Source organism: Coregonus clupeaformis, chromosome 5 (assembly GCF_020615455.1).
Source record: "Coregonus clupeaformis isolate EN_2021a chromosome 5, ASM2061545v1, whole genome shotgun sequence".
Lineage (NCBI taxonomy): Eukaryota > Metazoa > Chordata > Actinopteri > Salmoniformes > Salmonidae > Coregonus > Coregonus clupeaformis.
In genome coordinates this window covers 10913230-10929059 of record NC_059196.1, presented here as the reverse complement: position 1 = coordinate 10929059, position 15830 = coordinate 10913230, and the positions used below count along the sequence as shown (strand labels likewise).

The 15830-nt window shown below is 48.0% G+C and overlaps 1 protein-coding gene across 3 annotated transcripts in view; it reads left to right on the top strand.

Moving 5' to 3' along the window:
• The window catches only part of LOC121560385 (protein phosphatase 1 regulatory subunit 37), a 49769-nt gene extending 35046 nt beyond the window's left edge, over positions 1-14723 (top strand). For 2 of the 3 annotated variants that reach the window (XM_041873381.2, XM_041873388.2), the window contains exons 3-13: positions 1567-1612; positions 1723-1823; positions 3315-3434; positions 7177-7327; positions 7560-7715; positions 8172-8284; positions 11420-11561; positions 11712-11878; positions 12123-14148; positions 14283-14376; positions 14517-14723. In XM_041873381.2, the coding sequence (XP_041729315.2) occupies positions 1567-1612; positions 1723-1823; positions 3315-3434; positions 7177-7327; positions 7560-7715; positions 8172-8284; positions 11420-11561; positions 11712-11878; positions 12123-14148; positions 14283-14371 (3111 nt within the window). In that variant the 3' untranslated portion in view covers positions 14372-14376; positions 14517-14723. Of the gene's footprint in view, positions 1-1566; positions 1613-1722; positions 1824-3314; positions 3435-7176; positions 7328-7559; positions 7716-8171; positions 8285-11419; positions 11562-11711; positions 11879-12122; positions 14149-14282; positions 14417-14516 lie in introns of all 3 variants that reach the window. The other variant, XM_041873385.2, reaches the window with a different exon arrangement.
• Positions 14724-15830: the final 1107 nt, after the last annotated feature.

Below are 15830 nucleotides of genomic sequence, written 5' to 3'. Positions count from 1 at the left end.
AAGGCTGTGTTTGTCTGGGCTGCGGTGTCTGTCGGTATCGCCTACAGACGGTCAAACCCACCTGAAGGCTGTAGGACCAGGGGGACTATTTGCTTTGGAATGTTTTCCAAAACAAACAGGGAGCAAATAGAAAGGTCATTGTTTTTCTTGACTTGGTCTGTAGTTTCTCACACGAATGGCTGTCTGGCTGGGCTATATTCAACTCAAAGTCAGATCCTAGCAGAGCTTCAGGGCCATGATCCCGTGTAGCTCAGTTGGTAGAGCATGGCGCTTGCAACACCAGGGTTGTGGGTTCGATTCCCACGGAGGGCCAGTATGAAAAAATGTATGCACTCACTAACTGTAAGTCGCTCTGGATAAGAGCGTCTGCTAAATGACTAAAATGTAAATGTAAAATGATCCGTTCTCAGCTATCTAGCACTGCTGTTACTTGGACAGACTTGGCTGTATTTTTCATCTGCATTTTTAAGTATTGACATTAACATTAGAGCGGATGGCCCTAATGTTGGTCTTGGTTGTGTAGATCACATACCCTGAAAATACACTGCGGTGTACTTTGCTTTTGATATGAGGACACGTCTGTTTAGCTAATGTTATCAGCGGTGGCTATCTGACGAGCAGCCGGTGGCGGGGGAGGTGAGGTTATTGAGTGCATGTTCACTGTGCCGTGCAGCGCAGTGGGATTTGCTGGGGGGGCAATGGGGGTTGGCGGGGGGCTAGGAAAGGGTGGATTGGAATAGCCTCCTCTATTCCGGTCAACCCCCCCCCCCACAGTGGTGTAATATTCCTCCCTATGGGGGGAATATAATTATTTGAATGCAGCGGCATTATAACACTAACTGTGCAGAATAGAATTGGTTGTTGTGGAGTGAGAACACACACGTCACATAAACAGCCTTGTGGGGTGTGTAGAGATGTGACTGAGGGCAATACCCGCCACAGGCATCTATAACACACTGTAATCACAATGTGTACAGCTCAGGTTTCCTGGACCTGCTACATTTCAGATGGCACTATTTCCCTTGTCCTTTGATGTCTTGCATCTTATTGGCGCAAAATGGCTGCCGTGCGTCAGGCAGGTGAGTGTTACAACACACAAAGACACACTGAGTGTGAACGGGAAGAATCACCCTTTACCTATATAGAGATCTGGGACATTCAACAGATAAAGACACTGGATATTATTATTGGCCCACTATCATACTATGACACTGGTCCAGATAAGAGAAGAAATGCTTTGTCTGCCGTTTTCCTGTCTGTTCAGGCAGGTCTTTGCTTGACGTTGTATTCTGCTGACGCAAGAGCGTGCACACACACACACACACACACACACACACTTTAATCCCATTGAGCAATCGTGTCCCGCTGACCTGTTCTTTGTATCAACGGTTTAGGTCTGTGTACACAGGAGCAGTTTTTCATTTACATGGGTTCAAATTGGTCCCCTTTTTATGTGATGAAAGTCAAGTCTGTCTCTATGGTGACATTGACCTACTGTGCTGTCTCTCTTAATGATTGGGTTTGTGTGTCTGACTGAGGGTTGTTCTGTTTCACTGTGTTTCTTAGGAGCTGAAAGACCTAACTCAACGAAATGAATGCCTGGACCTTAAAGGTAAGCCTATACTAAAACACACACACACACACACACACACACACACACAAAGACACGCACACACAGACGCACAGGTCTTACTTTAGGCGTAACAGTGTGTGTCCCTCCAGGTGAGAAGCTGGACTATAAGACGTGTGAGTCTCTGGAGGAGGTGTTCAAGAGGGTCCAGTTTAAAGTGGTGGACCTGGAGCAGACCAACCTGGATGAAGACGTACGTTTATCCACACTCTTTACTCTCTCTGCCCTCTTCTCCCTTCCCGGTTTTCCCCTCCCCTCCTCCTATCTTCCATTTGTTACCTTCTTTCCTCTCCTCCTATTTCCCCGTCCTCTCATTCCCCCTCTCTGTTTTCCTCTCCCTCTCTCCTCTGACAGGATGTGCAGTGTTTCCCAGGGTGGTGTGATTACTCTAGAGCTCTGCGAGTGTAAACACCATTAGAGAGGGTTGGGTTGAGACACAGACAGACAGGCGGCGCTCTACTGTAGACCAGAGGGACACAAACCGACTCTGCTGAGTCTGACCACTTCTTATTTCCTCAAACAACAGATTTGTAGGCTTGGCTCCATGAGCTACTCACTCACGTACAGTAAATGCACATATGCACACACGTCTTATCCATGCTTACACAGGCTATACTATAGACCTATACGCAAGTGTACATTCATGCGTGCATGCACGCAGAGAGTACAGTGCATGCACCCATTCGCTATCCACATAAGCATGTATATGCATGCATAGATGCACCGACAGTACTTAACAAGTACGTCTTGGTATAAATGCTGGCGCACCCCCACACTTGAGTAGCACACTCACTGACTGCCCTGGAAATGTCACTGAACTGACTTGGTGATCTCACTCACACTCACTCATTAAAGACCTTATTTGTAGTGGCTCTACCATGGAGTCTCCCCCCAAGGCAGGGGGTCATTATAGGGAGGGGGAGGAGAGATGGTCGGGTTGAGATGGGGACAGTGGGTGTGCTGGGCTGGCTGTGGATGACCCTACCTGGGCGACAGAGGGAAAGGGAGCGAAAGAGTGGGTGAATGAGAGAGGCAGTGGTTGTGACCGAGCCATGGACCAGCCCAGTCTCTCTGTAGTGTGTTGTGTTATTCTTTTCCAGCTGCCTCACTTCATCAGGCTCACTGTTAATGAGACTTACTGGGCTGTCCTCCATTCTTATCAGTTAGTGTTGTAGCTACACCAGCCAGCCAGGGTCCTCCATCAGGACTTATTTGTTTCTTTACTTTTGGACGGTCCTCGTCATGGTTCTGGTCAGATAGAATCTGGGGTAACATTGTCTTATCTCTACCGCGTTGTCTGCTTATTTAATCAAAGACAATGTTTTGTTTGATTTGATTTGCATGAATAATTCCACAGGCACAGTATTATTTGCATGAATAATTCCACAGTTTCTAATGGTTTCTGGAGGGTTGAGGAAAGGTTCCCTGTGCTGCCCTGGCCCCAGTCATGTGATGTTTCCTAGACTGAGGTCGACATGCAGTCTGCAGCCAGCCAGATACTTACCCACCGGACTCATGACTTGACTATTTCTGCTATTTCAGGCGAATAGGCCTATGTCTGTAGATGATCTTCTACTCACAAGACTCGCCTGCTCATGAGGATGGAGTAGTTAGGATACAAGGCCAGTGTAAAGTGTGGCCTAACGTTTGTTCCTCTCATCTGTCTCTTCTCTCTTCCTCCCAGGGTGCATCAGCTCTCTTTGACATGATTGAGTACTATGAGTCGGCAACACACCTCAACATTTCCTTCAACAAGCACATAGGCACCCGTGGCTGGCAGGCCGCAGCCCACATGATGAGGAAGGTGAGAGGTCTTGACCTCTGGGCAGGGGGTCACTGGGGTCAGAGCAAAACAGAGGATGTGATGCATGATGTTATCACCACTGTTTGATATGGATTTTCTAAATGTTTAAAGTTTTATTAGTCGTATGTACAGGATACACATGGTATATGCCATCCAACGAAATGTTTACTTGCAGGTTCCTTCTCGACAATGCAACAACAATAAGAAATAATACTATATAAGAATACGAACATAAAGTAAATGGCTCAGTCGAATAGAATAAAAATTTTAGCATACAGTGCCTTCGGAAAGTATTCAGACCCCTTTACTTTTTCCACATTCTGTTAGGTTACAGCTTTATTCTAAAATGGATTCAATAGTTTTTTTCCCCTCATCAATCTACATACAATACCCCATAATGACAAAGCAAAAACAGATTTTTAGAATGTTTTACTAATTTATTAAAAATAAAAAAACTGAAATATTACATTTACATAAGTATTGAGACCCTTTAATCAGTACTTTGTTGAAGCACCTTTGGCAGCGATTACAGCCTCGAGTCTTCTTGGGTATGACGCTACAAGCTTGGTACATCTGTATTTGGGGAGTTTCTCCCATTCTTCTCTGCAGATCCTCTCAAGCTCTGTCAGGTTGGATGGGGGAGTGTTGCTGCACTGCTATTTTCAGGTCTCTCCAGAGATGTTCGATCGGGTTCAAGTCCGGGCTCTGGCTGGGCCACTCAAGGTCATTCAGAGACTTGTCCTGAAGCCACTCCTGCGTTGTCTTGGCTGTGTGCTTAGGGTCGTTGTCCTGTTGGAAGGTGAACGTTCACCCCAGTCTGAGGTCCTGAGAGCTCTGGAGCAGGTTTTCATCAAGGATCTCTCTGTACTTTGCTCAGTTCATCTTTGCCTCGATCCTGACTAGTCTCCCAGTCCCTGCCGCTGAAAAACATCCCCACAGCATGATTTTGCCACCACCATGCTTCACCGTAGGGATGGTGCCAGGTTTCCTCCAGACGTGAAGCTTGGCATTCAGGCCAAAGAGTTCAATCTTGGTTTTATCAGACCGGAGAGTCTTGTTTCTCATGGTCTGAGAGTCCTTTAGGTGCCTTTTGGCAAACTCCAAGAGGGCTGTCATGAGCCTTTTACTGAGGAGTGGCTTCCGTCTGGCCACTCTACCATAAAGGCCTGAGTGCTGCAGAGATGGTTGTCCTTCTGGAAGGTTCTCCCATCTCCACAGAGGAACTCTAGAGCTCTGTCAGAGTGACCATCAGGTTCTTGGTCACCTCCCTGACCAAGGCCCTTCTCCCCCGATTGCACAGTTTGGCCGGGCGGCCAGCTCTAGGAATGATCTTGGCGGTTCCAAACTTCTTCCATTTAAGAATGAGGGAGGCCACTGTGTTCTTGGGGACCTTCAATGCTGCAGACATTTTTTGGTGCCCTTCCCCAGATCTGTGACTTGACACAATCCTGTCTCGGAGCTCTAAGGACAATTCCTTGGACCTCATTGCTTGGTTTTTGCTCTGACATGCACTGTCAACTGTGGGACCTTTATATAGACAGGTGTGTGCCTTTCCAAATCATGTCCAATCAATTGAATTTACCACAGGTGGACTCCATTCAAGTTGTAGAAACATCTCAAGGATGATCAATGGAAACAGGATGCAGCTGAGCTCAATTTCGAGTCTCATAGCAAAGGGTCTAAATACCTATGTTATTTGTATATATTTGCAAACATTTCTAAAAACCTGTTTTCGCTTTGTCCTTATGGGGAATTTTGTGTAGATTGCTGAGGATTTTTATTTATTTAACCCATTTTAGAATACGGCTGTAACGTAACAAAATGTGGAACAAGTAAAGGGGTCTGAATACCTGAGTGGCGCAGTGGTCTAAGGCACTGCATCGCAGTGCTAGCTGTGCCACTAGAGATCCTGATTCGAATCCAGGCTCTGTCGTAGCCGGCTGCGACCGGGAGACCCATGGGGCGGTGCACAATTGGCCCAGCATCGTCCAGGGTAGGGGTGGGAATGGCCGGCAGGGATGTAGCTCAGTTGGTAGAGCATGGCGTTTGCAACGCCAGGGTTGTGGGTTCAATTCCCACGGGGGGTATGAAAAATACAAAATAATGTATGCACTAACTGTAAGTCGCTCTGGATAAGAGCGTCTGCTAAAATGACTAAAATGTCAATGTAAAAAAAATACTTTACGAAGGCACTGTAAGTATAAAACAGGAAGACACAATTTATAGTCCAATATTTAGACTTTTGGGGATTGGGGGGCAAGTGTTTAAATTGTGTAGTATTTAGCAATCATAATAAGCAAGTGATGGGGTTTTAAAAATGACACTGAGTAGAATTGAGCAGCATGTTTAGTGTATTTAATGCGTTTAGATCAACTGTATTTGCAACGTAGCCTATCCCCTGAGTTGATGAAACATAGTGAGTCATTAACACTAAATAGAAATAGAAATCCATCTCCACTGGGTATGTATGATGATGAGACTTGCCTGCAGTCTCCACTGAAGCACCCCCTGGGGCAGCAATCGAATGCTCAGGCATGCAGGAGGTTTTGTCATTTATATTTTTAGTGCACATACACAAATGTGCTTTTTGGCTTGTGTGTTTTGTATAGCAGATGGGGATCTGTGAAACTCCCTCCTCAGCCCCTTGCGCAGTTAAAGGCCTTTTTCAATAGCGTGACGGGTAGAGACGCTTCAGGAGGGTGCAAGGCACAGGTCCTGACTTCGAGCCTCTTTGAGCCGAATCACGGGGAAGCAGCGTGACGTCCTTTGCGTTTGCAGAGGTACTATACATGCCTTGTTGTGTGTACAGGTGTGTCTGGATATGGCTATCCATCATCGCTGCATGGGCGTAGCACGTATTTGTTAGAGAATAATGTCTCTTTCCAGTGACAGCCAAGTGGAATGCTCTTAACTGGCGCTGTGACGCGAGTCATCACTATCAGAGCTCCGATTACAGATTACGGGAAGTTCCTGGATTATGGAAGAGAGGTCAGGCCATAGTTAAACCCGGAGGAGAGGGGGGGGGGTTGTGTTCCCACTCCCAGGGCTGCTGGGAGGATTATCCAATATATTTTCGAAAGACATCCTCTGTACGAGCGTGTTTGTGCACAAATGGGTGTTCAGATATAATAATAATAATAATAATAATTTGGTGGGCGCTTATATTTGTCCTATTTCACAAGTGTGTATTATGTGCAAATTTGAATTGTGTTTTTTGCATATCCCAACTTCCTCTAAGACACCCTCGGAGAATGGGGTCACGACCAGCACCCCTGGAGCAATTAGGGTTAAGTGCCTTTCTCAAGGGCACATCAACATATTTTTCCACCTTGTCAGCTCGGAGATTCGAACTTGCAACCTTTCGGTTACAGGCCCAATGCGCTAACCACTAGGCTACCTGCCGCCCATATTAGCCACAGCTTACAGTACGTGTGCTGCAGATCGCAGGCCTCCCGAAGACACAAGCAAAACTGTCTGCTGTTATGGGTTAGCATGTCTACACAGAGGAGACCATGTTTTTTCTAGCTCTGATTGTAAGAAGAATGTGTCAGTGACTCATGAGGACGTCTGTATGAGATCTAGAAAATGAGGCTCCTTTCTTTGTACTCACAAATCAATAAAATAAAGTGGTTTTACGTATCTGTAAAGCACTTTGACAACTGCGGATGTAAAAAGGGCTTTATATAGTCAATTTGACTTGAAATTTGATTTGAACATTTCTGCAAATGTTTTCTGTCCTCAGACGAGCTCTCTGCAGTACCTGGATGCCCGCAACACGCCCCTGCTGGACCACTCTGCCCCGTTTGTGGCACGGGCGCTCCGCATCAGCGGCAGTCTGGCTGTGCTGCACCTGGAGAACGCTGGGCTCTCTGGACGACCACTCATGCTGCTGGGTAACAGGACGGGAAGAGGGGAAGCAGGGAGTCATCACTGTGTTAAACGAGAAGTTTTGCCTCCATTTCCTCATCCTTCACTCATTTGTCTCTCTCTCTCTCTCTCCCTCTCATCCCCCCCTCTCTCATCCCCCCCTCTCTCATCCCTCCCTCTCTCACCCCCCTCTCTCATCCCCCCTCTCTCATCCCAACCTCTCTCATCCCAACCTCTCTCATCTCTCCCTCTCTCCAGCCACGGCTCTGAAGATGAACATGAACCTGCGGGAGCTGTACTTGGCTGATAACAAGCTGAACGGCCTGCAGGACTCAGCACAGCTGGGAAACCTGCTCAAGTTCAACTGCAACATCCAGATACTGGATCTCCGCAACAACCACATACTGGACTCTGGTAGGGATACAGCTCGCTGCTATCATCTCACCTGCCTCTTCACTCTGTTTCTCTCCCAGTCCTCTCTAGCTCTCTCTCTTTCTCTCCCTGTCTGAACCTTTCTTTCTCACTCAATTTCTCTCTCATTCTCTCTCTCTCTGTGTTTCTCGTCTGTTTCTCTCCCTGTCTGAACCTCTCTCTCTGTTTCTCATCTGTTTCTCTCACCTTCTCTATCGCATCATGACAACCTCATACCCCAGTGTTGAGTTTTCCGTCTTGCAGTCCAAAATACTAAAATAGTTGCTCTCCGTCTCTCCTTTCCTTGTAACAAATAATCTGGACATGTTTTGAAGAACGGAAGAACAGCATTCTCTAACCACAAATGTCATTTTAATCACAAACTAACCCCCACGCTCAACCATTACCCCTAACCTTCCTCTCGATCTCTCTCTACCTCTCCCTCTGTGTGGTGTGCAGGCCTGGCCTATGTCTGTGAAGGACTGAAGGAACAGAGGAAAGGCCTGGTCACCCTGGTGCTCTGGAACAACCAGCTAACACACAACGGCATGGGCTACCTCGCAGCTGCACTGGTAAACACACACACCACAAAATGAGATGCTTCGGCTCTGCACTGATGTGCACGCATTCATGGGGTTGAGGAAACTGTGGTTTGCATGTGCTCCCTGGACTCTGCTGATGAAGCAGTCCTGTGTTTGTCTGGAGCCTGCCTCACATCTCCCTGTGGAACCATAGACATGCGTTGGCAGTTACATTGGACACCATTCTGCACATGAAGTTCATAACACGGTCGTGGCAAGTTAATTGAACTCACGCTAAAGAATCCCACCCACATGGCTAATGTTACTGACGGTCAGTCAGGTTTTACTTCCTGTGATGTCAGCAGCAGTGCAATGTAACTCTTTGGTTTGCCCTTTCCCTCCCACTGCTGTCTCCCCCAGCCTGTCTCGGCTCGTCCTATCAGGACAGAGAAGCTGGGTACAGGCCATTATCACTGATCCTGGTGCCAGGAGAACTGGGCCTAGCTTTAAAAAGCCCAGTGCAGTCAACATTCTGAGAGAACGTCTGCACTGTGCCTTTAATTAGGCATGGTAGTGATGTCTATATCTAGGCCTGTCAGTCAGCGGGAGGGTGACTCATGCACATTGTGGTGCTGCTCCCAACAGGCTGTTTATCCTTGACATAGAGAAAGATAATGTTTTGACCGTGTGGAGGACTTAGTTATCAGGCCTGAGGTGAGTGTTTTTAGGGCTGGGTGGATGATATTGTGAATATACTGTATATAACCCAACTTGCATGAAGCGTAGTCGTACCCCCAGATGGACAGGTTTGGTACGACTGATACTTCCTACCTCACCATATCAAAATACAGAAATGAGCTGCTCTTTAAGAACTGAGGAACCTAGAATGATGTCCCTTTGGGGGGTGGAATACTGAGGCCTTCTGGGAATGTTGGCACATAAACACGGGATTCCGGGTCTTCGGAGAGGCCTGTCTGCTAGCGTTCCCATCACGGACTGAATCCAGTGGTGCAGAACACACGCTCTGGACATTCCTCTAAAACTCATGCAAGAGATCCCATGACTGCCTCTGCTGCACTGTCATAATGGGAGATACATATATACATGTAGGCAGCATGTACAATACATTGTTTTTACTATATATATATAGTACCAGTCTCAAGTTTGGACACACCTACTCATTCAAGGGTTTTTCTTTATTTTTACTATTTTCTACATTGTATAATAATAGTTAAGACATCAGAACTATAAAATAACACACATGGAATCATGTAGTAACCAAAGTGTTAAACAAATCCAAATATATTTTATATTTGAGATTCTTCCAAGTAGGAACTCTGGAGCTCTGTCTGAGTGACCATCGGGTTCTTGGTCACCTCCCTGACCAAGGCCCTTCTCCCCCGATTGCTCAGTTTGGCCGGGCGGACAGCTCTAGGAAGAGTCTTGGTGGTTCCAAACTACTTCCATTTAAGAATGATGGAGGCCACTGTGTTCTTGGGGACCTTCAATGCTGGAGAAATTTTTTGGTACCCTTCCCCAGATCTGTGCCTCGACACAATCCTGTCTCGGAGCTCTACTGACAATTCGACCTCATGGCTTGGTTTTTGCTCTGACATGTACTGTCAACTGTGAAACCTTATATAGACAGGTGTGTGCCTTTCCAAATCATGTCCAACCAATTGAATTTACCACGTGGACTCCAATCAAGTCGTAGAAACGTCTCAGGGATGATCATTGGAAACAGGATGCACCTGCGCTCAATTTCGAGTCTCATAGCAAAGGATCTGAATACGTATGTATTCAAGGTATTTCATTTTTTTTATTTTTAATACATTTGCAAACATTTATAAAAACCTGTTTTTGCTTTGTTAATATGTGGTATTGTGTGCAGATTGATGAGGAAAAAAATGTATATAATTCATTTTAGAATAAGGCTGTAACATAACAAAATGTGGAAAAAGTCAAGGGGTCTCAATAGTTTCCAAATGCACTGTATGTACGCTACATGACCAAAAGTATGTGGACACCTGCTCGTTGAACATCGTATTAATATGGTGTTGGTCCCCCCTTTGCTGCTATAACAGCCACAACTCTTCTGGGAAGGCTTTCCACTAGATGTTGGAACATTGATGCGGGGCCTGGCTCGCCGTCGGCATTCCAATTCTTCCCAACGGTGTTCGATGGGATTGAGGTCAGGGCTCTGTGCAGGCCAGTCAAGTTCTTCTACACCAATCTCAACAAACTATTTCTGTACGGACCTCGCTTTGTGCACGGGGGCTTTGTCATGCTGAAACAGGAAAGGGCCTTCCCCAAACCGTTGCCACAAAGTTGGAAGCACAGAATCGTCTAGAATGTCATTGTATGCTGGAGCTTTAAGATTTCCCTTCACTGGAACTAGCCCGAACAATGAAAAACATCCCAGACCATTATTCCTCCTCCTCCAAACTTTACAGTTGGCACTATGCATTGGGGCAGGTAGCGTTCTCCTGGCATCCGCCAAACCCAGATTTGTCAGTCAGACTGCCAGATGGTGAAGCGTGATTCATTACTCCAGAAAATGCGTCCAATGGCGGCAAGCTTTACACCACTCCAGCCGACGCTTGGCATTGCGCATGGTGACGTTGCTTCCAGAGGCAGTTTGGAACTCGGTAGTAAGTGTTGCAACCGAGGACAGACGTTTTAACGCGCTACGTGCTTCAGCACTCGGCGGTCCCATTCTGTGAGCTTGTGTGGCCTACCACTTCCCGGCTGAGCCGTTGTTGCTCCTAGACGTTTCCACTTCACAAAAACAACGCTTACAGTTGACCGGGGCAGCTCTAGCAGGGCAGAAATTTTATGAACTGACTTGTTAGAAAGGTGGCATCCTAGGACGGTGCCACGTTGAAAGTCACTGAGGTCTTCAGTAAGGCCATTCTACTCCCAATGTTTGTCTATGGAGATTGCATGGCTGTGTGCTCAACAACGTGTGGGGCTGAAATAGCCGAATCCACTCTTTAAGGGTTGTGTATATATAGTGTGTGTGTGTATATATACATATACATTTTCAAAGTGATGGATACAGCCATCTATTGGTAGTGTGTTGTACATTGCATCATACGTAACAGTATATTTGCTGCCCCCTATCCCATGCTATGTGTAAAACCTGTTTCTCGCTCTCGCTCGCTCTCTCTCTCTCTCGCTCTCTAGCCCTGTACCCAGAGTTTGGAGACCCTAAATCTGGGCCATAACTCTGTGGGGAACGAGGGCGTCCACAAGCTGAAGGACGGTCTGATCACCAACCGCTCGGTGCTCAGGCTGGGCCTGGCGTCCACCAAGCTGTCCTGCGAGGGTGGGTGTGTCCTTATTTTGCTATTTACAGCTATTACAATCATTTTGGTTTAAAATAAAACACTCATTGTGTATGTAAATGGAGGTGTTAGTGTGTGAAAAGGCATTGAGCTGAGCCCTGTATCTCCTCCTCCCCCGTTCTGTATGTCAGGTGCCGTGGCGGTGGCAGAGTTCATCGCTGAGAGCCCCCGGCTGCTGCGTCTGGACCTGAGGGAGAATGAGATCAAGACGGGGGGCCTGATGGCCCTCTCCCTGGCCCTCAAAGTCAACACCTCCCTCCTACGCCTTGACCTGGACCGAGAGCCCAAGAAAGAGACTGTGAGAGAGGGGGAAGTGGGGAAGGGGAGGTGATGGGGAAAAGTACAGAGAGGAGGGGGGACTGTATGCAAGTTGTCCTTTGTAATAAATTGTCAAGATGAATTGTGTTGTCTAAGGAAAATAAATGGAAAAATGAATTTGTAGGGATGGGGGGAGTAGGGTTGGAGTAGACCGGGAACATCAACGTAGAAAGCCCTGATCTCTCCTAGTTCTCATCCCTCTGTGTTGTCCGTCTGTCTCCCAGGTGAAGAGCTTCATCGATACGCAGCGTTCCCTGCTGGCTGAGATCCAGAATGGCTGCAAGCGGAACTTCATCTTAGCCAAGGAGAAGGAGGAGACCGAGCAGCAGATGCATTCGGCCTCCATGGCCGACATCGCCACCGAGGACAGAACCATAGAGGAAGAGGAGGATGGAGCTGATTCCGGCGAGCATGTTGAAAAAGATGGGCAAGACAATGAGTGTGAGGAAGGAGTGAAAGACACTGAGAGCCTGACTGACAGCCAATCGGCAGCGAGCTCTGAGGGAGTGGTGTTGCCTTTGCTGTTGGAGTCAGACTCGGACACAGACGACGATGAGGAGGAAGAGGTGGTTCTCTCTAAAGCTCCTTCAGTCTCCCCCGCCCCCAAACACACTGGCCCTTCACTCCGGGCAGCGACAACTCAGCACCCCCTCAGTGCCTCACAGACGCCCCCCACCCCCTCTGCCCCACCAGCTACGGCGGCTGTCATTTCAGGGATCACTGTCACAGAGTCCACGGGGCCCCCCGGTACACCTCCCTCGCCGGGCCGCTGTATCTCTGTGTCGAGCCCCGGGAGGGGCCACAAGATCTTCATGGTGACCAGAGTAGAAAGCCCCCCTGACCAGCAGCAGTTCCAGGTCCTGGGGAAGATTGGCTTGACCAAGCCCCAGCCCTCCAAGGACCCAGTGGTATCACTAGTGAAGGAAACCACACAACCCCCTTCACAACCCCCACAGGAGGAGGCGAGAACAGAACAGACACAACCCCAGAACACGCCCACACCACTGACACAGGAGGAGGTGACACAGAGCCTGGCAGAACACACACAACTCCAGACCACGCCCACACCACTGACACAGGAGCTGGTCCAGAGTTCAGACGAACCACAGACAATCGATCCTAAACAGATGGAGCCGAGTCCTGATGCGCCAGAGCAACCCCCTTCAGAGGAGACCGTAGTAGAGACTCCCAAAGACCCGGCTGAGACGCTAGAACTACCATCCAACCTCCTAACCCAGCCCACAGAGGAGGAAGTAGAGGGCGTTCTAGACAGTTCACAACCTGTACTGGCGGAGCAGAGCCCAGTAACCGCAGCCCAACCATCACACACACCCTCCCTTCCTACAGAAGAAGTAGCAGCAGCAACACAAGCATCACCCCAACAGATAGAGGAGCTGGTAGAGACAACTACAGAGCCCCAGCTAGAACAATCTGCTGTTGAGCAGCAGTCCACGCAAGCTGTGCTGGAAGGAGAGGAGGAGGTGATGGTTGTGGAAAAGGAGGAGAGTGAGGACCCAGTAGAAGAGACACTTTGTGAACAGTCTCAAACCAACAGAGAGGAGGAAGATGAGATGCAGTCGGAAAGGCTTCCACAGCAGGAACAGAGTCCGGAACAGACTAGTGACACAGTTCATCAACCGTTAGCGCCTCAGCTAGCTACACAGACTAACACTAAGCCCCTGGGGAGTCTGCTTCTAACAGCACCGCTCCCGTCACAGCCTGAAACAGTGCAGCCAGACTCTGAGCTTCTGCCCCCACAACAGGAACCGGCAGAGACACTTCCACAGGCACAGCAACAGGTGGCGCCAGCGAGTCCCTCGGAGCAGGGAGCCACGGAGAGTGTAGCAGGAGCAGAACAGGAACTGTATCTGTCAGAGGAGCAGCAGCAGCAACTAGCACAACAGGCACTTCCTGTGCAGGTGGAACAGCAGCAACAACAACATCCTGTTCTAGAGGAACTACAGCAGCAGCCTCTTCAACCAGAGGGTCAATCACAGACCACCCTTCCCGCCGAGCCCTCACCTGTTCCAGCCGAGACAGACACTTCCCGGGAGGTGGAGGGCCGTAGCTCCCCTCCCAAGGTAGAGGAGTCCCCAGACGAGAGCTCCACGGACGAGGGGGAGAGCGTGGGGGGAGTGGAGGAGGTGGTGGGCTCAGCCCTGCCCAACGGCCTGAAGCCAGAGTTCGCCCTTCACCTGCTGGACCCAGAGGGCCCCAAGGCTGGGCGTGGCAGCTGTGTGATGGAGAACGGTGAGGAACACCCTGTCTGTAGTGGGACAACAGGGGTGTGACCGACACATGCATACACTTTACAAATAGTACACTCGCAGACACACACACACACACACACACAGTCTGACAGAAAGTGTGTGTGTATTTTCCAGTGAGTGTGACAGCAGAACTGAGCTGTGGTCAGGACCTGGAGGAGCTGTTGCTGGAGGCCAGCCTGGAGACTGGGAGAAACTCACCATAGTCATGGTACACCTACACTAACTCATCTCCTGGATCTCTTTACAATGTACAGTACACACACACTAGACACATTTGTGGCATTTTATTATTTGACATAGATCGGCCAATGTGTGCTCTAATGTTGACCGTCTCTGTTTCTTCTGCAGTGGTCCTGTAGGAGAGAGGAACACAGGACTCGTATTGTCTGTGTCTCGGTGACTCGTCTTGTTGCTCCTACCATTTTTTTGTTGTCGTTACCACGAACTCATCACCTCCACCTCTCTATGAAGACGGAGGACCAGTTGTCATCTAAGTAATACACCTAGATTTTTTTTTTTTTAAGACACACAAAAAAAAAAAATTGAGCTTCATCACAGCATATAAGGAATTCACTACAACTTCAACCGAAACACACACGCACTATATTGTAAAGAAAGTTAAAAAGAAGAATGGAAGAAAATCTCATTAACCTTTTGCCTATCACAACATTCCGTCAATCAGGAAACCACACTGCAGGGAGTTGGGGGGAGGGAGATGAGAAAGAGGTAGAGAGAAAACGAGAGGGAAGGAGGGGGTTTATCACTGCGCTAACCAAAGACATAGGACACACTGCTCACCCCCTGCTCCACCCCGACATGTGTTCCTGAGGGTGCACACAGACACAAAACCTGCTGGAGGAATGAGTGTGCACAGCTGTGTGTGTGACAGTGTGGGGCCCAGACATGAGGACCCACTGGCTTTTAGTGTGTCATTCTCTGACAATGACAGTTGGGCACAGAGGGTTTTATAACCAAGGAAGGCGTCACAGGGAAAGGCATTTGTTTTGTGTGTGTTTGTGTGTTACAGTTTTATCTGTCCCCCCACCTCGTAAGGGATCTCTGCCAAAGTGACCGCTTTCTTTTCTGTTCCTTCCTCTCTGTTCACTTTGGGCCCCTCAGGAATCGTCCCCTCCAGTGTCTCTCCAGTAACATTCTGGAACACCCAAACCATCTGTCATCTGCCAAAAGCACACTGTCTGTCACAAATTATTTTGGGTTTCCTTTAAGAATCAGATAGCGGAGTTACTCTAATCTAAAGCTTTCTGGAAACCTCTGTAAATGTTGGATAACAAAATGTCTGCCTTGACGGAGTAATGCAGTTCATTACGGAGAAAGTCTACCCTTTTTTCAATTTCTTTTCTCAACTGGACAGTTATCACAGACATTCTTTTCCAGATGGATTTTTGGTTTGTCTGACCAGAGTGATTAAATGTAGTGTGACACTCAATAGGAGTATAAAGAAAAAAGCAGTTCTGACTGTCTCTTACTCTCTCTCAAGTCCTCCCTCTTTCTTTGTCTTTTGCTGGTACAACTCTGTGCCATCTTATTTCCCAACTCAACACAGGATAAATGTTGCCTTCGACTCTGCTAGGTTTAATTTCATCTCTTGTTTTGCTGCTTGGAGAAATCAGTTGTTTGTATTTATTTTATAGTTATGAGCCT